Below are 25076 nucleotides of genomic sequence, written 5' to 3' on the forward strand. Positions count from 1 at the left end.
GGATCTCAACCATTTATTTCATTTTGCTCTAATTTTTAATCTAACCTCTGGTCAGACAACTTTAGAACAAGTCAATACTGTAGCGAGGTGGGGGTTGGTCTGTTCTCCCACGTGCCTGGTGACAGGACGAGGGGGAATGGGCTTAAGTTGTGCCAGGGGAGTTTTAGGTTGGATGTTAGGAAGAACTTTTTTACCGAAAGGGTTGTTAGGCATTGGAATGGGCTGCCCAGGGAAGTGGTGGAGTCACCATCCCTGGAAGTCTTGAAAAGACATTTAGATGTAGAGCTTAGGGCTATGGTTTAGTGGGGACTGTTAGTGTTAGGTCAGAGGTTGGACTCGATGATTTTGAGGTCTCTTCCAACCTAGAAATTCTGTGATTCTGTGATTCTGTGAATACAGGCATTCTGGATGATCACAAGGCTCCGCAGAAACTGCACGTTTTTTGCCACACGAGGTACTAGTTGGCAAATTAAGCATTTTAATCTTCCGTTCAGTGCAGAAGGCTTCTGTTTCTTTCTAAGCTACATTAAGAAGCAATCTGAAATCTCTTGCGTGAGGTTGAAGGATTTCTCTGAAAGGATTTGTAGTAATGCTGTGAGCCTAAAAAATATAAAACTCTGTTAATTGTGGTAGAATCTGAAAGACACTCCCATACAATATATGAGTTACTGCCATCAGCCTCCTCAGATCAGTACTTGCTGATCCATCTTTATTCTCACAGCACCTTTTATGTGATTATTACAATCAGATAATTATTTAAACTCAAGGAACTTCCAAACAAAAATTGTTACCTACAAGCACTTAAATAACCTTGTCATGATTGTAAATATTTTTACTGAGATTTCAGTGTATAAGAGGAGGGGACATCATTTTCTCCCAAGGCATAACAACCAAAGGTGCTTTTCAGGGTTCTTAGCAGTCAGCTTGGGCCATCTCAGACCGAGTAGTGAGAATGAACATCAAAACAAGGCACAACAGATCCTACCAAGTACATCCATTCTTTTATAATGAGATGAGCGCTCTCCCTGAGCACTTTATTTCTCCACTGTAGAATGAGTTAGTAGGTTTTATTGACCTTTCACTTTCCAGGTGATTTTTACCTGGCCTACCTATCAAAAATCCTTACCTGTCCCTCTATGGTTAGCAAAATCCATGGGAGTCAGTGATCTTTTCTGAGGTGTGTCTGTCTGTAAAAAGGAATGAAATACTATTAGGTGGTATAGTATTCTTACCTGCTGAAATGGTTTGACAATCTATTTTTTATGGTCTAGTCCAGCACAGTCAGCCCAACCAAAGTGCAAAGCTATAAACAGTACTAAAAACTGCACACTTCCATGCAGATTGCCTCAAAGGATCTGTTTAGTACATTAGACCCGAGGAAATCTCTTCCTCATACACTGGTCGTGCTTTATGTTCATATTCTCCCAAAGCCTTTTAACATCCTGCTGTGTAGAGGGAGCAGGAATCCACGTACACTGGAAATTAGGAGACACACATTTAATGCGACCTTCTATAGACCAACAATGGGTATAAGTGGACATTCTTCACTTTTCCATACCTCTAATTACACTGTAACATACCCTGAATGTATGAGTTGTGTTGGGCCTTGAAAATTGATCAATAACAACAGTTCGTTCTCTGAGTGGCCGCTGTTCTGTACTGCCAGGCACTGCGCTTGACACTCTGCTATAAGCATATCTTCCTCGATGCTGAGAGAATTAGAGAGAGAACTGAGAGAATGCAGTGACTGAATTGTTTAAAAAAAAAAAAAAAAAAAAATGTTCTCACTCACCATGAGCACTGAATTAAAGTCATTTAAACCTACTCATGTTTTTCATACAGATTTGAGCCTCTACCTATACACCAATCTATAAACCCTGAAGGCTTATATTAGAAAAAAACAACTCTACGTGTGTCTCAATTGAAAACAGTGTTCAGAAGTGAAATAATATCACAATGCCAATTTAGTTCTGTTCTTGTTACTTATTATTTTTTCTGTTCTTCATAAGTAGGCCAGAATCAATTTGATTTATATTATTTCAAGACAGTATTATCTTCTAGTTCTCACAAACTAACAAAAAGAACAAAATACTGAAAAAAGCTATTTAAATCTGGATACACAGAAATACAAATCTCGTTGTTTGGCTATTTGTTTATTTTTTTTACTCTGTTTTCAGATAAAAGTTTTTACTATTTTTTTGGTTTTTGTTTAAGGCCTTTGAACTGTTGTCTCTTGCATTTAAATGTACCCCAATGTACTACACATTAGCACATTAAGACCAGGTATTAGGTAAGAACCAGCCTGAACTGTAGAATTGCTCATTTCAACCAGTGATGCAGAACAATTTGCTTATTTTCAAACAGCTTGAGGTTCTTTACAAGTACAAAACAAACACTACTTACATAGTTCTGTTGTAATCGAGGGACTGAAAGATACTGTTCAACAGCCTCTGAGTTTATTGGTGGTAACTTGTTTTGGGCCGTATGTGCACCACCAGAAGATAAACGATCCAAGCCAGCAACCCTACAGAATTTTAAGGGATTCTCTTTTACAAAAATTCACATTTAAATCTTCTTCACTGCAGTAATGTGAAATTATTAAGCAGTTCATTTCTTAATAGAGCTTGGCTACAGAAATTAACAGCACTTAACACAGAAACAAAAAATAAAACAAAGTGCCTCTCCTCAAAAACCACAGTTCTGCATGCTATATTTTTCTCTCTGAATTCTAGTATCAATAATAAGTCTTGTGCTAGTTCTCAAGGTTTTTGCTAAATCCTTCACTATTGAAGGTTCAGTAAAGTTCTGAGGAAAGCAAAAAATAAAATGAAAAAACTCACAATTTAGTCCCCCTAAGGATTTCATCATTGTACATATTAGGAGCTTTTGAGGAGAGTTGGTCAGAAGTGAGAGAAGGTAACCTACGATGGCTTGGTAGCTTCCTAGAAGATGCCGGCAGTACCCGAGATGATGAGAGAACACAGTTATCAGCAATTCTCTCCAGTCTAGTACGCACTGAATTTGGAGCACTGGAGCCATTCTTGTGTGGTTTGTCTTGCTCATTCCTAGGAAAAAAGAAAGGAGAATGAGATATGGAAAGATGAGAGAAAAAGGTAAAAATATTTGTTATATTTCTTGAGCATCATTGTAACCCTCTGAAAATCTAAACATTGTCACACTGGTGATGCACACAAAGATGGATGACTTTTTAGACCTGCAAAACATCTTTCATGTTATTTGAATTATGCTGCATTTTAGAAATTTTCCTACCAACACTTACTGTATTTTTTCTGCTGTGGCAATGTGCCTCTGTTGGAGTGGTTTTGCTTGAATTGTCATCACACCATTCAAATCACTACAGAAATTGCTGGAGAAACGGTGAACCTAGTAAAAGCAACAAATATGCATTAAATTTTCTTTTTTTGAGAGAAGATCACAAGAAGCACATACTTAGAAGATATTTTACTTGTTTATTTAGAGAAGCTTCTGTTAGAATACAAGTTAGAATTCTGTTAGAATACAAGTATCAGGTGAAGCAAATACGTTGTTTTGCTTATTTCAAAAAATCTTACAAACAAAAGTTGGGGAAATTAGTTATTGAATTGAAATTTAATTTGCAATATAAGCTTCAGTTGAAACTGAAATTCAGTTCTCAGACTTTCCATTTTCCCTCAACACAGTCCAACTCTGGGGTACTGAGTCTGAGCATTACTTATCTGAGCATTTTACTTCTTTTGGCTGCTGGGACCACTACAGAGCCAAGTATGCCAATGTGTTATGCATTCTCCTCTGCGTTTCTTATCTTGTTACCTAACAAATGTTGAAAAAGATCAGATGGAATAGAATGAAGTTGCTTGCACTGAATGCACAGACAGAAAGAAAAAGAAAAAAAATAAGCCACAGAAACAGTGGTTGGAAAAGAACAAAAATGTGCAAAACCGGAGCAAAGGGACAAGGTAGGAGGCAGCAAGCAGAACAACTACAACAAAAAAAAAGTATTTTACCAATACAAATACAAGCTTCCATGAAGACAGGTATGCTCTAATGCCAACACTGTGGTGTACTGCAAAGTCCTCATTTGAGAGAAGCAAAGGAAAAGAAAAGGAGTGAGTTTGAAATACACAGGTTTACAGCAGCTGAAGCTGCTGTTTCACATCCCTGCAGTCCAGGGAGGAAATTGAATTTGTTATTTTAATTCTACGAAGAGCATAAGACTCAACCACAATAAAAGCAGAATTGTTTTCTCAGGAGGGAATACAGACTTTTACAGAATACAATTTGAAAAGAAAAATAAATAAAATAATAATTCCAAATCAACTTCAGCAATATCTTAGTGGTAATGGTGCCCTTAGGAACCACAAAATAGGAACAAGCAATAATGGGAGAGAAGTACAACTTCCCAGAATGCTGCTTGAGGTTATTTTTACCTGCAGTGATGAAACAGAATGAGATCCAAAAGATACACTTCGTGTTTCAGAGCCTCTGGAAAGGGGGACACTGCCAGCATCTGCTGTAACTCGACCAACAGGCAAAAGTGGCAGTTTGCATGTAATAGCTTTCAGTTTCTCCACCTGTTTGTCCTCTATACAAAAAAAAAAAAAAAAAAAGCAGAGGGAATAAGAGCAAATAAGAGAGAGAATGTGTTGATCCTAGCAATATGAAACTTCACGGTAAATAATTTCTTATTAATTTTCCATAATATTTAAGTTGCCACAATATTTAAAAACCTACCATAAATATGTTTTTTTAAAACATGTCCTATTTGTTTATGCTTTGTTTATGCTTTCTCTGACAATGAGAAACAAGCTGATCTATAAGGATAAAGTTTGGGGTTGTTTTTTGTTGTTGTTATTTTTTAAAAGTACTTGTAAAGATTCTTAGAATTTTATTTAAAAATTCCCAAATAATTTTTTCAAGCAGAAAAAAAAAATATTTACAGAAAAAGAATAATCCATACTAAGAAAAAGAAAAATCCATACTTTTCTGTCAGCAGCTAAATACTTTTTTTTTTTTTTCAGGAGGTGGGTATACATCATCATCTTATTTCTATTATAAACTCAAATCACAGAATCACAGAATCACAGAATGGTGGAGGTTGGTAGGGACCTCCAGGTATTATCTAGTCCAACCCCCCTGGTATTTGGTAAGCTATGGATTTGTTATAAGGTGATGCCCTTCATAAAGATAAAGGATCTAATCTGTCCTCTCCAAACTATAACATTAACCTAAAATACATACTTGGGGTGTGAAAAACCCTTTTCTACTTCATTTAACATATGAAACATGATGTTTAGGTGCTGAAAGTATTCTGAAAAATTCTGCCTTTTCTTTTTTTTTAGATTTAAATTTGAGGCCATGTGTAATTTCCAGTGCTTACACCCAGATATTCTTCTGCTATTGTCCTTTTAAAATATATTGAAAGAACTAAAATCTCCCTCAGCCTGTAGCAATAACGTATGCACACCGAGGAATAGTTTCACTTCTACTTAGTTTTCCTAGCTTTTGCTTTTCTTGACCACAGTCTGTTAGTACTCCAAAGGGTATATATATATATTATATAATATACATTTTATATATAAATGTATATATGTGCATCACCATTTCTTCGTCCCACATCAAACACTTGAACTCCTGCACTGTCAGCAGGGCTGTCTCTCTCTCTGTAACAATCTGACTGTGATTCTCTTTATTAACAAAGCTCAAACACTGAGAATTAGAAGACTTTGATTCTTACATCCCAGATTCAGACCAAGTTGTCAGTGAACGCCTTCTAACTGTGCCAATTGGTGATTATGATTTAAAACCAACCAAACAACAACAACAACAAAAACATGGTCTCCAGAAATGGAGTTATTTTGGTCAATCTTATGCCTTTTTTTAAAAACACTTCTAAAGCAAAATTCAATGAAAAATAATAGATTTTTTTAATTATTATTTTGTTAGGTGCATTTGTGGGTTGGTTTCTAGTAAAGCATTACATACATTATAATGCTGTACTACAAACACAACTATCTTAAAATACTCACATTCCCCAAGCTTTATTCAAGGGAAAAAATATTTTTGTCAAGTTAAATTGTATCAACAGTGTATCTCAAAATATCATATACCTCTGATATTGGTTTCCCATTTTTTTTTAATCAGTTCCTCCAGTATTCCAATTACATTGCTCCAGATATGGTCAAATACTTCAGAAGCCACAACATCTTTGATACAGGCATTGGGAGAAACAGGGGGAATGCCATGCTTACTCCTCTTCTCAGCAAGATGTATACTCTTTTGTTCCAAACTCTCATCACTAATAAATGAAGCCATTTGAAACAAATTACCAAGGATTTTGACTGTTTTCTTTTCTTTCTGACATACTCAATAAATAGAAACATACACATGGAAGAAAATAGATGTAGATCACCAAAAATAAAAAAAATTAAAAAAAAAATCAAACATACCAATCACCTATGCAAACAGTACCAATCAAATATATATCATGTTTTCTATTTCTTTTGCTTGCAAGTGAATAATATATTTTAAAAATCAAGGTATTACAACAGAAAGAAATGCGGCTCTAAAAGAAACAACTCTAGAAGGAAGACACTTATTCATTTGAGATGAAATCCTATGCCTTTTACCATAAAGGAACTATTGTCTGTTGCATTTGGCAGGAGGACCATCACACAAAATACTTCTTTTTTATTAGGTCCTGTGTACCTGTATATATCTACAGCACTCCGTTAGTGATCAAAATCAAACAACTTTAAAGGATTTCTGCTGCCTCACATGAATACCAGAGCCCATGACCTCTTTTCTTTCCCCTACTGTGTGGACAGTTACTTTTTTTTCTTCCTATTTACATATGGAATTATGGTGTAGCAACACTTCCTAATTTGGTCTTCTAATGCACTTCCCAGGAAGAAAGTTTTAACCTATACATATTATATATATATATAATATATATAATATATATATATATATTACGGTATCATATTTCCTTTTAAGGAAATGCATTTTTTCCTGAGATTACAAGGATGATCCCAAATTCATAATGGTTTCTACTACCTCCCTTCCTATTTTCAGTCACTTCTTCCTCAAATTGGACTGCAGTTTGAGGACTGCATTCTGAGACTTGTCTGTATGGTCCAACTCACAAAATGACCAAGCTATTTTCATAGTACGCTTTGTAATGCCTAATGTTTTAGTTAGGAAGAATAAAAATATTTTGGGATTGCATCTCAACAACAAAACAAGAAACATGATATCAGGAGTCATGGAGTAGAGAAACACACCTTCATCTGAGTCCCTCTCCCAAGCTTTTTGCTTACTTGGTAAAACAAAGTGATACATCACTTCTAGGAGGACTTTCAATCCTCATTTCAGCTTCCAAAAAGGCAGGTGCCCACACCCTTTCTTTCAAAAACAGGATTAGAAGTGTCTGTCTGGATCTCACTTTGCCTGGTTCCTCAGTTTTTCGGAACAACCATATATTTTCCTGTGTCTCAAGCTTGAGCGCAAAAAGTTATGCTTTGTGCTCTACTAAAGGTTCCTCCTCACAGAGGCCTTTTAGAAAACAGACTGTAACAGTCTTTCTTCTACCCATTTGCCTTCTTGCTTGAAAATTCAACTGGGCGTGCCACAAGAAAACTTGGTTGCATTTTTGAGAAGACACTTGCATTACTCATCACTCGAGAATGTCCTAAATGCTGGCTGTATCCTGTGTCTCTTTTTGTAAAGATGTTCTATGATGCACAAAAAGGATTTAAGATTCATTAGGGCAGACTGAGAACAGATCCATTGCAAAGACCCTAAACAACCTGGTGGTCAAGGCACTCACCTGCAGAAAGGGGATTCCGTCATTCTACTCCCTGTCTCAAAATTAGTCACTGTATTGAATCTCCATGCACAAAATACCTCAAATCAACCAGTGGTTAAGGCATATTCCTCTGACAGGGGAGATGTGAGTTTTAAACCACTAGAAAGACAACACAGCTTATCTTCCACATGCCTAGTGAGTGCTTTGACCATTCTGCTATTGAATACAAGTACAGAAGGAACCATATTTTACAGAAGAGAAACCCATTTTATGAACCCTGACCAGACTCAATGACAATTTTTCATGATATTCAAAAACACATATATCTGTTATTTACAGCTCATTGTTGTCAAAGGCAAGATATTCTTCTACTTTTCCATCCGCATCATAGATTTCTTCTACCAGGAACGAATACATGGACGAGTCAGAGGCAGAAATCATAGTGGAAACTAAATCTAGTGATCTGTGTACTGGAGGTGCTGTTGGAATCAGTTTAGAGCCTGAAATGCAGAGCCTGAAAAAATATCAACAAAATTATAATTAAATAATCAAGGAAAGAAGAAAGTGCCTATTTAATTATACTGAAATGCTTCAGTAATATAAAAGTAATATTAGTACAAAATTTCTGAAAAGAGAAGATCAAAATGAATCTTAAAAAAAAAAATGACATACTCTTTTATATTAATAGTACATTCACGGAGGCCAGGTAAACACTTAGTATTCACAGAGCTATCATTTGGGCTCTCAAAATGCTGAAAGCCTTCATCGTTTGGTGACAGAAGCTGCTTTCCTATAACCCTGGGGAAAAAAAGAGGAGGGAGAGAGAGAGATCTTAGACAGAAATCCACTGCAGGTGCAAATATCAAAAATACAAATATCTGTAAACAGTGGGCAATGCAAAAGCATAGCTTAATTAAAATTGCTTTGAATAAGCACAGTATGGAGCAGCCATACAATACACTGCCCAGTATTTAAGTCATTAAAGTTAATCTCATTTATGAAGAGGAGATGCTAGCATACAGCTTTTAAGAGCAAATAAAGTCAAACTTATCAGATTGCTATAAAGGTGGATGAAGTAAAAAAATCGTTCTCCATTTTATGGATGTTTATTCATAATTACACTTTATGAATGTTTATTCACTTTTACAGCATCTATAAAAAGGAAAAAGTGGATTAATGCTAGTGAAAATTGCCTCAGATTCACTTGATAGGTGTATCTTATTCCTAAGAAAGTGTGACAAGCTTTCTTAGTAGATTTCAGTTTAATTTGCAGAGGCTTATGACTAGTAAATACATATAAAAGCATTAAAAACATCACTGTTATTGAAAAATTCATTTTAATGGTGTTAAAAATTATTAACTAGAATATAGGCACATGAAGGTCTATGTCTAGAACAGCCAAGAGACACCACACCTCACTAAGAATGACATGCCATCACTTATGAAGGCAGGAACAATCCACAGCAGTGCAACACTGACTTCTGTCCTCTGTACTGTAACAAGCAGTCATTGCTCTACCTGGACATTTTTCACATCTATGTAAAACAATTCTCATTAATCATACATGCATCCTTGTATCTGTTCAGCTAGGTGTTGCTGGGCTAATATCATACATTGTTTCACACTGATATATATAGCCTACATGCAGCATATTTGAAGCATGTGGTTGCCTTCATTTTTTATTTATTTTTAGGAGAATCAATAAAAGAATTAGCACTAAATTTCTTGGGATTTCACAGTATGCCTTCACTTACAGTAAAAACAAATGTTTCTTTTTAAGATGTATTCTTTAAGTAGAAAAAGTCATTATGAAAATGGTGCATTATTTTTTTCTTTTCATCTTGATAAAATATCTTTGCTTGCAATCATTGTATTAATCAGAATAAAGCACATTGACTGCTTAGTGCACAACCCCCCAGAATTACTGTTTAACTGTGGCACAGCTCAGTCCCAGAGATCCACATTTGATTGCAGAAGTGTTACTGATACAATACATCAAGAGCAGTTCATATGAGGATAGCCCAAAAATTCAAATTAGAGGGATAACTGGTTACAACAAGTACCAGCAAGAAATTTCCTTACCTTAAATGAAGAGACCGCTCAACCCAGTCTGCACATTCTGCCTGCAGGCTCTGAGTTTGGGAGGTCACTTTTCCTTCAAACAGCATTTCATCAATATCCCAAAATAGCTGTTGCACTCTCTGTGTGTTGGCTTTATCAAATTCCTAGAGATAATAATAGTTGCCAGCAAACACATATAATGATATTAAAAAACAATATTTGAAGAACAGGACAACTTAGACTTGGTAGGTATCTCAAAATGGATCTTCAAACCACCTGCTTTGGTTCATATGCTGCAGTACAAAAAGAAGAAGTAGGTGGCATGGTGGCATAACCTCTTCATTTTTTTTTAAAACATATCAACTGCACTGATTATCAATTTGCAAACAAAACTGTTTAAATATTCGATTAATGTACTTAATCAGAAGGTTGTTATGGTTGAAAGCAATTAACTGTTCTAATAGGATGTGCTGCATGTCCATTTTCTGAAAATAAATAAATAAATAATAATAATAATCTTTTCCAGAATATTTAAAATATACTGTAAAAGCTTCTTTGACATACATCATCCCTCCAGGAGTAAACAGAACTTCTTTCAGTAGATAACCCAGTAGTACAGCTTTTTATTTCAGACCAAGAATTATTCAAGTCTGTGGGTGTTGTATGACCACTAGATGAAAGCGATGAAAGCGTTTCACTGTGAAAAGAAGACAAATTAAAATGAAGAATACAATGGTTTTCTATATAAACATTTTAAAAATAAAGCAACTGATCCCATAAACAGACAGTGATACATATTCCTGTTGGGTGCATGACTTTCAGGACATGCTATTAGAGCTGATATAAAGAGTTTTAAGTGAATGCTTTTAAGCACAGTGCAATGGGTACTTGCTTCTATTGGTACCAGTTAGTGCCTTAAAGGCAATTTCTTCTACTGTATTATGCATTTGTATTTATGTATACCATTGTAACCATAATGACACTCTAGAATATGCACAGATATTCCAATACTTGTATACATACACATAGATGTACCTACATTTCCACCTCTAACAATTATTTTGTTTTCTTCAGTACAGTTAATGGGCACACAAAAACTACATGTTAAAGATAACATAAGCCCTCTTTAACTCCATTAGAAGCTATCATGAGAAAATGATACAAAACCAAGCATTAAGTCTCTACAAATGTTTTGATTAGCATGAAGCTACATATCCATACAAAGTGGCTTTTATTCTGTTAGACCTGGTGGACTTTAAAACATGAGCTCTGGGATTTCAGCTTCTCATAAAGCTCAAGTTGGTTCCTGCGAGCCACCACCAACTCTGGGATACAGCAAAAGCCAGGGCAGTCAGACACGTGGGCCTGGCAAATCCTAACCAATGTCAACTGGAATGAAATTTCTTGAAAGTTAACTGACCTGCAAAGCTGGTTTGCGTCGTTTGCATTTAACCATGAAGTCTGACTTCCCTTCCAGGCTTAATTTCTGCCCTTCATTATCCTCTAAAAACATGCAAGCCCATAACACAAACCACGAGTAAAATCCAAGCCCACTAAATAATGATTTAGGTCAATTAATACCCTAAATGCTGTGTGATCTGCACATTTCTATACGTTAAGAGGAATTACCCAGCTGTCAGAAGCAGAAAGAGAAAACAAAACAACATATTCTAAGCAGGAAATATACAAAATATTAAGTAATTTACAGAACGCAAAGGTAAACAGATGTTTTCTTACTCTTACAAAAATAAATAAATATGACTAATATTTAGAATCCTGAACATAGCTATCTCAGCTGATTAAACTGCTGTTTTACTTGCTAGTTCAAATAATTTCAGAAGTCAAATTCCTTACTTTATAACTGTAATTCATGAGAATGACTAAAAGCATGACTGGTGAAAATTAATACCAATCTTGAAGTAAATATTTAAGCCAAGAGTCCATTAATGAAGTACTTATTCAGAAGTTAATGCATACCAAGTGTAGTTATTGATGGCTTCCTGCACATTTCTCTCAAAAACTGCTGGAAGAGATTCTCCACTTTTTCCTGAAAGACACTGATTTGTGGAACTTCTGAACAGTCCCTTCCTTAAAAGAAAAAAAAAAAAAAAAAAAAAAAAAAAAAAGACATTAAAAATAAGACATAATTTCTTAAAATTAAATAAAGTAAATTAAATTTCTCCACTGGAGAAAGCCAACAGCAACTCTTGAATTTTTCAATCACAGAATGGTTGAGGTAGGAAGGGACCTCTGGATATCATGCAGGATACCTGGTACCACTTGCCCAGGGCCATATCCAGGTGACAATCTTATTCATCGTAGATAAATATTTGCTTGAAACTATCTGGCTTTAAAATGGCTTTTATTTTACCTTATTTACATGTAAATTGAGACTTATTTTACTCCACATGTATTCTACTTCAATTTTGCACTTTAAACTTTGCAATGAAGCACAATTGCTTCATTTGCAATGAAGCAGCAGCACCTCACTACTCCTAGAACAGAGCATAGGCACAGAATAGCAATTGTCCATACAGTAATTATTTAACTGTGTTTCTGCTTGACCATTAACCCAAAGCCAGCTTTCTCAAATGTACATCTGCATAAAAAGCTACATATATGTAAAAGTCAAGCAAACAGTGGTTTTAACTAAGACTATGAATACTCAGCGTGGCTGTCCTGTATAAGTGAACTGAGCTGTTAGTACAACATCAAGAAACATGGGCATATACAAATGGGCTCAATACAAAACCAAGCCAAAGGCTTTCTATTACTATGCCTTTGAAGCATAAAATAAAATATAATAATAACAAATAATAACAAATTCTAGAACCTGAATTTTTGGTTCTCCAAATACCTGAACACGTTCAAATTTTGAAACCTTATCTTTCAAACCACACTGATAAGTAATAAAATGCAGTAAGGAACAAGAGTATCTCCATCTTTATTACTAGTCTTAATTGAATACCTTTTAAGAGAGGAAAAGACTTTTAGCTGACACTGTTAATAGCTATACATTTCTGTAACTCGACTAAATTCCATCATAAATAAGCTAAACCCATCTCTTCAAAATATATACAGATGTGTCAAAATGTTACTCAGAAGCACTTTTAGAGTAACAGATTACTCCACCTGTGGAACTGCCTATTTTCATCCCATAAAATCCTCAGGTCATAACCATGAATAGCAGCACGATTGCATCAAAGTACTTTTGTGAATGAGTAACTGTATGGAAACAGCCCACAGTTTAGGAGGTCTCTTGATTTCTTTAACCAAGAACTATGCACTGGCCCTGCGACGGCTGGGATTTCTCAGCTTTCTTCCTATTCCTTCTTGTTTTTGTCTTGCATCTACACAGACTACAAAGATACAGACCTCAAAATCCAACTGCACACTCAAACAAACCACATCACACATCATCCTACTCCTGTGCCTTGGGAACCCACCAAGAACCCACCACGTTTGAACTTCTCACCAGGGAATAAACACTCTGTCTTGCAAATCCTTGGAGGCTGGGACAACAGCAAGAGAAGGCATCTTTGTGTGCTTACTCTGACCTTCCTCCCTCATCCCTGCGCATCTGCTTTGGGCCACTGTCAGAACCAAGGGGCCCCATGAAGAGTGGCAGAGCACAGCCCCATGAAAACTACATGTTTCCTGACACCAAGCCCTACCTCGCCAGCAATAATGGTGAGCCCACAGCCCACCTTACCACGTGGGAAGCTGGTTCACTCAACCCTTGTGCATCCCTCTCTGCCATTTCATTTGCCACATTATTGCCTGGGCAGTTTTCCACAGTCTCTCAATTTTTTCATAGCTGATTCTTGCCTTTAGTGCCTTTCCACAGCTTAGTATCACCACCAAGCCTTTTCATGTCACTGCTCACCCCCTTACCCAGTCAACTAGCTTGAATTGCCCAGGACCCAGCACAGACCCCCGTGAAACACCACTGGAGGAGGGAGCTGTGTGCTTCCTGCTGCAGTGACCTGCTCAGGCAAGAAACCCCTCTTGCATCCCAGCTGCTTCATTTACTGGGAAGTCTTTCAGGAGCCCCACTAACCACATCTCCTGGATCTATAAGGATCTTCACAGAACCTCAAGTGCTTTTCTGTTGGCTTCAAGGGCAACCTGAAGCTACAGATGCACAAAACAAGAAATACCAATGAAATCTCTGTGAAAAGATACATATAGATGGCATAGAGCAGGGTATAAGATGTAGCAAGCTTTCCTGCTGCATCACCGCACTGCACACACCCGTGTTACTCCGGGGAGCACATGACTCCAGAAGCCGAGCCAGGAACTGACTGCAGAAAGCCCCCAACCCCCCCCATAGCACCCTTCCCCAGCTCTGGGACCAGCAACAGCCGGTTCCTGACAGCTCCCCAGCCCTCCCCGATGTCCCTGCAGCCGCACACAACCCGGGAGCCACAGCCTCAGCAGGCGGCGGCGTTCATCTCCCAGCTGCAAAACCCAGTCTCCCCACGGCCCCCTCACTCACCCCACGACGAGGAGCCCTCGCGGATCAGCGCCCCTGGCCCTGCTCATGGGTGCGGGCACGGCTCGGCACAGCTTAGCACAGTTTGGCACGGCTCGGCAGCAGCCCCCGCCAGGCCTTCGCACCGCCCCCCGGCCCGCCCCGCGCTGCCTCGCCTCGCCTCCCCCTTGCTCCTCGGGCTGAAGAGGGCCTGGAAATGCCTCGCTGGGTAAAAGTCCGGTTGCTCCACTGTTCTTCGTGGCAGCAGAACGTTATTTTTCAGGGAAGCACAGAAATCTGGCAGTCATTGCCCCACTGCCTTCTCTCAGACGTGAAGCCAGAGCTGCGCCCAGCGCTCGAGGTGTAGCACGTTGCAGTGAAATGATGCTTTCTGCCCTGCTCCACCAACTTATACGAAAAAGGTAAATTGGAAAAAAAAAAAAAAAAAAAAAAATACCAGCTGCATTTCTCTAAGCCAAGCCTTTTCTTTTTCCCTCCCCACCAAGACAATGATAAATGTATAGGTGAGAAAATTGAGGTGTACGTTATTATTATTACCTTAATTTGGAAGCAGAGAGTGTTACAAAAGAAGATGCCAAAAAGTGGTCAAACAGAGTTTAGAGAAATCAAGGAACGAAGAAAAAAATTACTGATTTTACTATCATGCATGCTCATCAGATCTTGCTATCAGATGGGTAAAATCCTATTTTGTAGCCTCAACCTCTCATGGAAGTATTTACTATATACGATCACATTCTGGACAGCATACAATATCTCTAATAAACATGCCACCTCGTTATCTTAAAGAATTCATTTTCTCAGATCCCCCATCTCCCTTACATGATCCTTTCTATTTTGCAAGTGTGATTTGTAACAAATGTATATATACTAAATCCATCATATTCTCACAACATCACATGCTTCCTTGTATTACCTGATACAATTCATTTCATTCATATTTTCACTTTTCACTGATTGCTCCATCCCACACACAGTTTGTATAACCAAGAGATAACTATTAGGTGTGTGACAGATTTATAGAAAACATTGATATGAGATTATAAAAATCAAAATACAAGCTCCCTGTAACATAAATATATCTACTGGAATGAAGTGATTTTGGTGTCACTCCATCCTTTCTTACACTGATTTGGGTCAATCACCACCGGAGCCTATTTCTCTTCCTTCTATGAAGTGAAATAATAAATAGAAGTTGTACTTGTGACTCCACAAACCCAGCCTGCTTAAATATTCCTCTCTAAAGGGTTACTGCCAACACAGAGTCTCTTCAAGGAGCAGCTTCCTGGAAATGAATAGACCACTCATGATCACTGTCTTGTTCACTGGGTAGAATGCACAAAATTCATTACAAACAGCATGCTGCTTTATTGTCACCGCACAAACAGGCCCTCCTGCATCTCCCCCAGCTAACGCTGCTCCACCTGTGGAGCAGGGAAGAAACAAATGTGACCTGGCTTCCTTCTGAATGATGAACGATATTCCAGGCATGCAATGCAGCAGCTGAGTTGAACATTTACACCACGGGAAGTACAAAGTTCATTGGAAATACAAGCATCCTTCTCCCTCTAGGTGAGGCAGCCATCCATCTAACTTGGTTGCACTTGACCATGGCACACTTTTCCTGTGCTGCTTAACAAGATACGTTTAACTGGGGGTTTTGTTGCTGTTTATTTTTAAGTAGACTCAAAGGACCTTTCAGAAAAGCATTTTTACCCTCTTGTCACAAGTTCAGTGACCACAAACTGCCGAGTGCAACAGACAATATTGAACATCATTAGCAGATCCTAGAGGAAGTGTGTCTGAAGACTGCTCTGTAGCAACAGCAGTCAGGGCTCAGGACAATTTATGACAGTGCCAAATTCTTCCTTCAGCAGTCTGGACATTTTTATGAGACAGACCCTGTGACCCTGAGAATAGCTGAAGCACTCAGTTTGGTTCAGTTTTAGTTACTTACTGGAGTACTGCAAAGGAAATGAAGGTACGTGACAACTGTGTCTGTTCTGCTTATACTCCCTACTCTTCAGCTTAATCAAAGTTAAGACAATTGCAACAATTCTTGAAAAGTCATTCCTGAAATAGTTCAGCTCAGGTAACTTCAAAGGATGCACAGAGAAAGAGACAGAATCATAAGAAATTTAATAGATCTTTCATCTAACCAACCACAGAAAATTGTTTTAAGATAGCTATAACATCTGTCTTGCCTTTTTGCTTAGAGATGACATGGCTTAATAATGGGGAAAAAATCTGCCTTGGAATGCGATATAGCAAATATTTACTTTCTAAGCTTCCAGCAACACAGTATCTTTATTATTATTATTACTGAAAATGCTGGAGGCTATGAAGACTTGACAGCTAGCAAAATGCAGCATGAAAAGTCACAGCATGTCTAGGTTGATAAGCATCACTTCAGACCCAGAGATGATGTTTATTTTGCTCTGTTATCTATTAATGAGCATTTCTGTGCTTTCCTCTTTGTTCAAGGAAGTACTGACTTTATTTGAAGTTTGAAAATAAGGACCTTTATCAGAATTTTTCTTTCCTGATAGCCTTTTATCGTAACAGCCAGTTTTGCCGAAATGACATTTAGTATCTTTGAACCTATATATGAATTACTAATGCTTTGATCATTAGACTTTTCCAGGAGTGTTCCAACAATTGAACTTTTAGTGATTTTTCAGGTGACAATCTTTTCAAACAGACCAAATTAATATAATTTGCCCCAATGCAAATTACCTTCATATGAAGCTAAAAATCTTTTCCTAAATAATCATGAAATTCACACCTGATTCAAAAGGAAGATAGCTTTGGAATATACTGCCTTCATCTCCAAAGATGAGTTATCTTGAAAGATTTTGCCAAAGGAATATCATCACTCATCAGTGTGACACAGCTAATCAATATACATCCTAACCAGGATGTGATTCTGCAATGGCTTGCAATGATGATGGTCTAAGTAGGCAAATGGCTTCCAAAAAGGCAATGATTAGATTTTATGTCTCAGCTTTGGGGAACTGCATAACAGCTATGAGGGAGTCCACAGGGAAAAAAAAAAAAAAAAAAAAAAAGTCTTGGCCGGCAGCGTGTCAAGAGCCCTGTGGCTCCAAATCACCATTCCTCTCTGCTTGCAGGTGGCAGAAGGTTCTCTCAGAACCTGAATCCCAAAGCACAGAGGTTCCTCGGGGCTTCCCAGCATGACCATCTGTAGGCTGTTCACCCTCCACAGCAGCCTCATACACACAGCATTCAGCAGTTGCACCTGTTTTACCCAAGACCTACTTGTCCTAGGGATACAGTCTTCATTTGACATGGTATCTGGAGTGAAGAGAAGAGAATGTAACTTCTTTAAAACCACAGACAACACAAACAGTAGCAAACATATAGTATCCTTCAGGGCTATTTCTAAAGAGGTGGAATAAAGTAAAACTGGACATAATTTTTAATTTTTTAAACTAAGTACTACTTAGACCGTAGTACTACATCTACCTAAGTGTAATGCTTAGTATTAGGCTTTTTCATACTGAAACCTGAAATAGATTTAAGGCTTTTGCAACCATGACCTTTGTTGCACCCTGCTCCTGTCTTCATAAGATAGAGAAACAATGTGCTCTTCTGATTTTAAAGCTAGGCTTAGTTCTTAAAACTATCTGCATACACTACGCTCATTTTATTCTTCTACTAATTTTGAATGCATTTCAAAACTATAAAGCCTTTAACATGGCATGAGCTTGGTGATTATTTTATAAATACATATATTTTATATTTCTAATATTGGTTCACTGTGAAAATGAAAACATAAGTATAATACTTGCTTCCAGAAAATAAACAATTTCTGAGAGTAAGACATGCATATTAAGTACTGCTCTTATTTATGGAAGTAAATCTGACTTTTTAATATAAATTATGAATAAACATTAAGAAAAATACTATCATCTTAATTAACTACAATAATAAAGAATGCTAATTAGCATCTTAGAGAAGGTGTTTTATTTCTTTAGATCTGATAGGAGGCATTTACTGCTGAAGGATCAAGTGTCTGTGAACAGAGACAGGGGAGAGTAGCAGCCTAACAAAACACTTGGAAGTGGTCCACAAGACTTTCCCCATGTCTTCTTATTACTCATGTACATTTGAAAACTCGGTTGATGTTTTTTCTTATAACAGACTCTGTTATGCAGATGAAAGAAGATCATGGAAACAGCTCTACAGTACACAGCGGTATGCAAGCAATGCAAGTGTGGGGAGACCTTAGTCTGTATACGATACAAAGCACCTTCGTCTTTCCTCTGGGACCAAAGACATCATTTCTTTCATATCAGGAAGCATTAAAAAGCACATCTGATATATTTTAAAACACAAGTACTTGTTATGTATATATGCTGAAACAGAGGTCTGTTGGCCAGAGCAGAGGGGTTACACACTGATGATGGATAGTCTCCTGCTGTATATTTATGACAAATCCCTCGTGCACACAGTCACTTTCTGTAAAGTAAAAATGCATCTTGACTACCAGTGAGCTAAAATCACCAAAGAAAATTGCCAAACCTGCTACAGCCAAACACTTAGAAACAAGAAAGTTTTTCAGTCTCCCAAATCAGCCTGTTCTTCCCGTCATCCAATATCACTCCCTTCCTGTCGGTCCCAACTTCCATACAATTCAGCAGCATCTCCCACCTGACATTACAGGAGTGCTGCCAGTAAATAACTGTAATAGCCCTTTGCTCTTCCTCTTTTGCTTTCCATCACTGACGCTCATGATCTGTCTCATGGAGTGCTGGCTCAGAAACAGAGCACCTGTTTTTAAGCATAACACTCTCGTCTCTCCTAAACAACAGAGCCTATTATTAAAGGCAATAGGTAGGTTCTGGGCATTGGAAAGCAATAAAAGCACTTTGAGGAAAACTGGCATTCTTTGTTTTTAGCGTTTTTGGCATTTATTCTCTGACTAACTACTTGCTGGAAACTGCAGGAGACTTTACCAAGAAACTATAATTACATAAAATATTAGGAAAGGCTAAATATTACTTTCAGTTCCATCCATCTAGAAGAATACTGAAATCCTGACCAGTAGTATCATGTAAAATTAATAATACCTCTAAGCTCTTTTACACTTATTTGCAATGAAAAAATTGACCAAGGAAAACACCACATCATTGCATTTGCACTTTGAGGTCAGTACAACAGCTGCAATGAGAAGCAAAGTAATGCTACATTGCCCTGTATAGATTAATATGCATTATAGCATGAAAGGGATCTATTCCTATTAATGGTTAAAATAGGAGACATGGAAGCAGAGTTTCCATTCTCTTCTGCAGCTCATCAACTTGCCTATACCTGTACTTTCAAAGGTCATCATTTTGAAGGCCAGATCTCAAGCTACTGAGAAACAAAAAATCTGGCAGTAGACAGAGACATTTTTACATCACAGATAAATCTACCTTTCTTGTACCACATTCACTGACAGGTTTTCCAGGTATTAGAACTGTCCTGAAACATGTAGAGCAGTTCAAGAAATTTCTACAAAATATTACCCATTCCTAAATAACATAACTGAAACCTTGTCTGATTTATCTTTAAATCATCTAATAGCTGTTATCTCCCATAGTTACCACAATGTTTTAGGTTACCAATAATCACATTTCTTAAAAAAGGTATCAATGTATCTCAGTTTCACCAACATGCTGTGGTAAGTGTAGCATAAGGCATCACATCATCCTCCTAAGGATAATGTGACCTTATATAGCTTGTTTGTTTGTTTTTCACCAAACAACAGTAGTGCAGGTGGACTTTTCTCCTTAAAATAAAATAAAATAAAATAAAATAAAATAAAATAAAATAAAATAAAATAAAATAAAATAAAATAAAATAAAATAAAATAAAATAAAATAAAATAAAATAAAATCTATTACTGCTCCTTCAATGGGATTAGAAGGATATGAAATCAATATGTAAATAAACAGTAAATATAAAATCCTATAAACTACTGCTATGGTTTAGCCCTACGCTGTACTAGGACTAATTTTGGTCATTGCAGAGCTGAGAAAATTGAGGGATTGAAATATTTAAAGTACCCAGGAAAGACAGGAAGAAATCAGTGCCAGATTTTCTCTATTTTGCTCTTTTCGTTTTTTCCAGTCATTTCGATTGTTACTGACTTTCAGCAACTAAAGAAAAAAAAAAATTAAAATATAATATAAATTACATTTTTTTTTATTAACCAATCACTCCTAGTTAAATTGCTACTAATGAAAGCACAGTAGTCATTGACAATGTCTTCTCAAATATTTTAAAAAACAATAAAACTTGTCACATAGGAATTTTGTTCAGATAAGCATAAAATTCCTACATGTAACTATCAAGGACATAACACTGCATTCTGCAACTCACACATTCAAATCTGAACTGTAGGCAAGGAATACTAAAGTTTTCAATATTTAATCAAGATGCTTCTTCTACAAGCTTAAGTGGAACCATCTAATTAAAAAATGCTAATGTGGAGGTATAGACTTTCCTTGTCAAAGTGTTGTATCTTATTCCTCCTACGTCCTTCTGGTTTGGTTTGCATTTTGTGTGCATGTGTGCGTGTGGTTTTGTTTGGTTGGTTTTTGTGTTGTGTGTTTTTTTGTTGTTTGTTTGTTTGTTTTTGTTTTGCTTTTGTTTTTGTTTTTCAAGACAGACAATACCTTATCAGAATAAGCTTGACTGCTATGAATAAAATATTTGAAATGCTGCCATGCATACAAAAGTATAATGACTACGGAATAATGAGGGAATATCAGTTAGAAGTGTTTCAGTAGTAACCTGGAATAAGCATTTTGCCGCACACAACCAGTCTTAACGTAATAAGGTTTATTCTTCATCCCAATACAAGCAAATAGTTAGAGTGTCATCCCTTTTTTTTTTTTTAACAATAAAAAAATCATCCCTTTAACAGGAATGCCAGCTCAGACAGCATTATACCCAGCTTTATTTCTGGTATTTAAAAAATAATAATAAAATAGTGAGAAATTACAGACAAACACTGTCTTGGTTCTAATATTATGTAAAAAAAAAAAAAAGGCATCAAATACATTTTAAACAGAATTCTGTCAATACACCTCAAACCACATTAATCCCACTACTCCAGAAAGGCTACTATTCTACACAAATGCAGAAAAACGCTAAGTCTGAAGGAGCTTACAATTCATTCTGAAATAAAACCCACAACTTTAGGTGGAGGTTGGAGGAAATAAAAGCAGCACAGCAGAGAGGATGTTACCCTTCTTGTATTATTCTCACAAGTTACATAGCTTAGCTATCAGGCAATTACAGTATCTCAATTCATTTATTATTTGCTAAAATAAATGTAAAAATAACTTTATAAAAGTATTTATTTACAAATAGCCATTGGCAATGGTTATTTGGAGAAAAACAGACTACATCACCTTTACATGATGCTGACATTGGGACTAGCAGGTACAGTTCAGAAAGCAATCCTAGAGTCATCACAGACTCAATACACGGTGACAGCCAAAGCCATCAGCAAAATGTTGGTCCATGCCAGGAAGGATACTGAAATGGAAAGCATCACTTTGCTGCTATGTAAAGCCCTCCTGCATCCCCAAAGAGAATATCTGGTCCCTGCACCTCAAGGACAAGCACCAATAAGAAAAAGGCTACAAATGTGATTAAGGGAATAGAGGGAAGGAAGGCTGGATAGGCTGGGACTATTCAGTCGGAGAGAAGGCTAAGAGGTGACGTGCTTGAACTTTACAAAAACACAGAAGAGGCAGATAAATCAGAAGATGATCAAATTATTATTATACCCTGCTTGTGTTGCACTGGAGGCACTCCTTGAAATCAGTAAGGAATCAATTTAAACAGACATGAGCAGAAAAAATAAAAACAAACACTTTTTTTCCCCTCCTTGAAACAGAACAGACAGTACCTTTCAAGATATTGTTGTTCCTAAAACTTATTGGCATGTTCAAAATCAGATGCATTCACAGACATCAGGCCCATAAACTGCTTCCAAAAGCATCGAACAGGTGCCCACCTTCTAACACACCTACTGTATCAACCGTGAGCACGGGGACGAGCACACCTTCTCTGCCAGGGGAAAGCCTGAGGACTGTAATACAAATTCTGCTACATGGAAGCCACACATTAGTATTTTTTCTTCGGGGGAAGTACAAAATACACTTCCAATGCAATAGCTTAACTATTATAGACTTTAGGCAGCTATTCTGCTTTACATTTTCCAGGAAACCTTTCTACGTTGGTTCAGCAAACAGCCACTAAGTGAGCCCCCCCGACACACACCCTACATCACTCAGGAGCTCCACACGCCGGGCACGGGGCGTTTTTCTCCCACACCGCCCAGCACGCCCCGAAGGACCGGGGCATCCCCCGGGCCCGGGGGCTCTCCCGCTGCCGCCCCCTCCCCGGGTTCCTCCGGGGCTCGCACTCACGGGGGGCTCCGCGGGCTGCGGGGTCCCTCCTCGGCGTCGCCCTCCTCCGCCGCCGCCTCCTCGCCGATGTCGGGCAGGGTGATGAGCAGCGCCCGGCCGCCCGCACGGCCCCCGGGCTCCATGTCCCCCGGGGCGGCGGGGCCGGGCCCGGCCGGAGGACGCCGGGGCTTGGCGAGGGCCAGGATCGCGGCGGCGAGCCCGGGAGGGGAGGACGGGGCCCTGGCCGGCTTTGACCCCGTCCTGGCCCGGCCCCGGGTCGTTGCTACGCCAAACAAAGCGCAGCAGGGCTCGCACCGCCCAGCAGCGAGGCATGGAGGTCGCCGTCGAGCCTACGCGTCCCAAGGCCGCGTGGGGGTGTAGGGCGGCGGTGGTGTAAATGCTAGGGGAAAGGTCCCTAAAGGAAGCAGAGCTTTATTCCTCACCCTGCCAAAATGTCTTTCCCCATGCCATAGTAAAATCAACCGCACTGAGCACTTAGTGTGTTTGTCCTAGCTGCGTGTCCCGTTTGGGAGTTTGCAAACCTACCATATCCTGCATTAAAACTTGGCACAGAACCTATTCTGAATGTCAATAACTTGTTAATTTCTCCCTGTCATGCAAGAACCACAGAAACAGGCAGGTTCCACCCCAAATCTACAGACTTGAGCATTCTACCTCACTTGAATCCTTTCGATATTCTTTTCAGTACCTCTGTAGTCCAAGGTAATATCTTCGATGCTACAAGTTTGATACTATTTTTCATTTATTTGATTTTCATCTCCTCAGCAAATCAGCATAGTATGGTCTGATGCTATCCACTGTCGAGAAACCAGACAGCTCAAATACATACTGTTAACCGTGAAAGGACTTAAAACTCTTCACCAGAAGTAAACCCATTTATTTACTCTCAGTAATACTGAGAAACGTATGTATAGTAGAAGAGCAGAAGTAGAAAACTTCCAGACAAACAAGGAAGTTTTGTACAAAAAAAAAATATATATGTATATATATGTATGTATGTATGTGTATATATGTCAAGTATATCGATATTTTACCATTGGTACTGTGCTTAAACGCTTTTGTGTTTTGTTTTGTTTTGTTTAACATTAATTTAATTCTCACTGTGACCCTTTATAATGTCTTCTTCTGTTGTAAATTATTTCAAACTGAATGTAAATACTAAAATAACTTTTTAGAACATGCTGTCATACTTTTATCATTTAAAATACTTTTCATTCGTCAGCAGTTACATTTAGTTTATATTCTTAGCTATATTACAACAGTATCCATAACACATTTACTCAGTTTTCCAAGACCAATTCTGGGGGCATTTGGAGTAACAAGGGTGTCTTTCGAGAAATTAGACGTTATGTCTTTTAACACTTTAATGGCCAGAAAATACCATTTCATCACTTAATCTGGCCTCTTGTATCACATTTCACCTCAGCATTTATTTGTGCATTCTCTGCAATGTTACAGTATTTTTAATATACATGTGAATATAAACCATTTATATTGAGGTGAAATGAGAAATTCTGCTTTTTTTTTTTTTTTTTTTTTTTTTGTCATTACAGATGTAGTAAACATAGGTGCCCTTTCACGTTAATCATTAAATAAAAGAAAGGACAATTGACATGGCGCATATCTGGCACCCCATCCTCACTGCCTTGCCTCCTCAACTTTCATGGCCCATGCACAAAGAGAGAATTTGTCACTTAGCCTGAAAAGGACAGAAAGATGAGATGAAAGCAACACAATGGGATAATCCTATTACTGTAATTAGGGAATCATCATCTATCACTTCATCTGTAAACAAAACCTTTTGTTTTCACTCCAGGACTTCCTGAGCAAGTGAAGGCAATCAACACTCCTTTCACTCTTCCTGTGCATGTAAAACCTGTTTTGTTATATATTTCTTATTTATTTTCTGTCATCATGGGACAAAAAAAAAAAAAAAAAAAAAAAAAAAAAACACTATTAAAACACGATGTTTTTAATCTATGAATTTAACAAACCATAAGAAAAGCTGCTTAAAATGTTAACTATTGAACCATCTGAAATCTATTGTCTAAAGCAGTAAAACAACATTCTTGGAATAATGGTGGTATTGAAGCTGACGAGAGAAATGATAGGGGAAAAACAGTAAAAATATTCCTCAGCTAACGAAGGACCAAACAAGTACTGAAAATTTAAGACAAAGTTTGAAAGTTCCTCTGAAGGAACAATTAAACATTAACAGAAATGTACAAATAACTGTGTAGAGTCAATAAGTTGTGCTCAAACACTCCAC

At 37.7% G+C, this 25076-nt stretch overlaps 1 protein-coding gene across 1 annotated transcript; it reads right to left on the reverse strand.

Annotated features, from left to right (window-relative positions):
* Positions 1-526: 526 nt before the first annotated feature.
* On the reverse strand, positions 527-24196 carry FAM149A (family with sequence similarity 149 member A; the record flags this gene model as incomplete). Its single annotated transcript, XM_084286043.1, is given in 16 exon segments — positions 527-600; positions 1110-1124; positions 1127-1187; positions 1569-1709; positions 2404-2524; positions 2841-3065; positions 3281-3384; positions 4428-4582; positions 6108-6295; positions 8142-8318; positions 8477-8602; positions 9887-10029; positions 10430-10562; positions 11843-11953; positions 22808-23069; positions 24088-24196. Coding segments are annotated over 16 exon segments (2145 nt in total).
* Positions 24197-25076: the final 880 nt, after the last annotated feature.

The sequence above is a fragment of the Netta rufina genome (genome assembly GCF_964035555.1).
Source record: "Netta rufina genome assembly, chromosome: 4".
Lineage (NCBI taxonomy): Eukaryota > Metazoa > Chordata > Aves > Anseriformes > Anatidae > Netta > Netta rufina.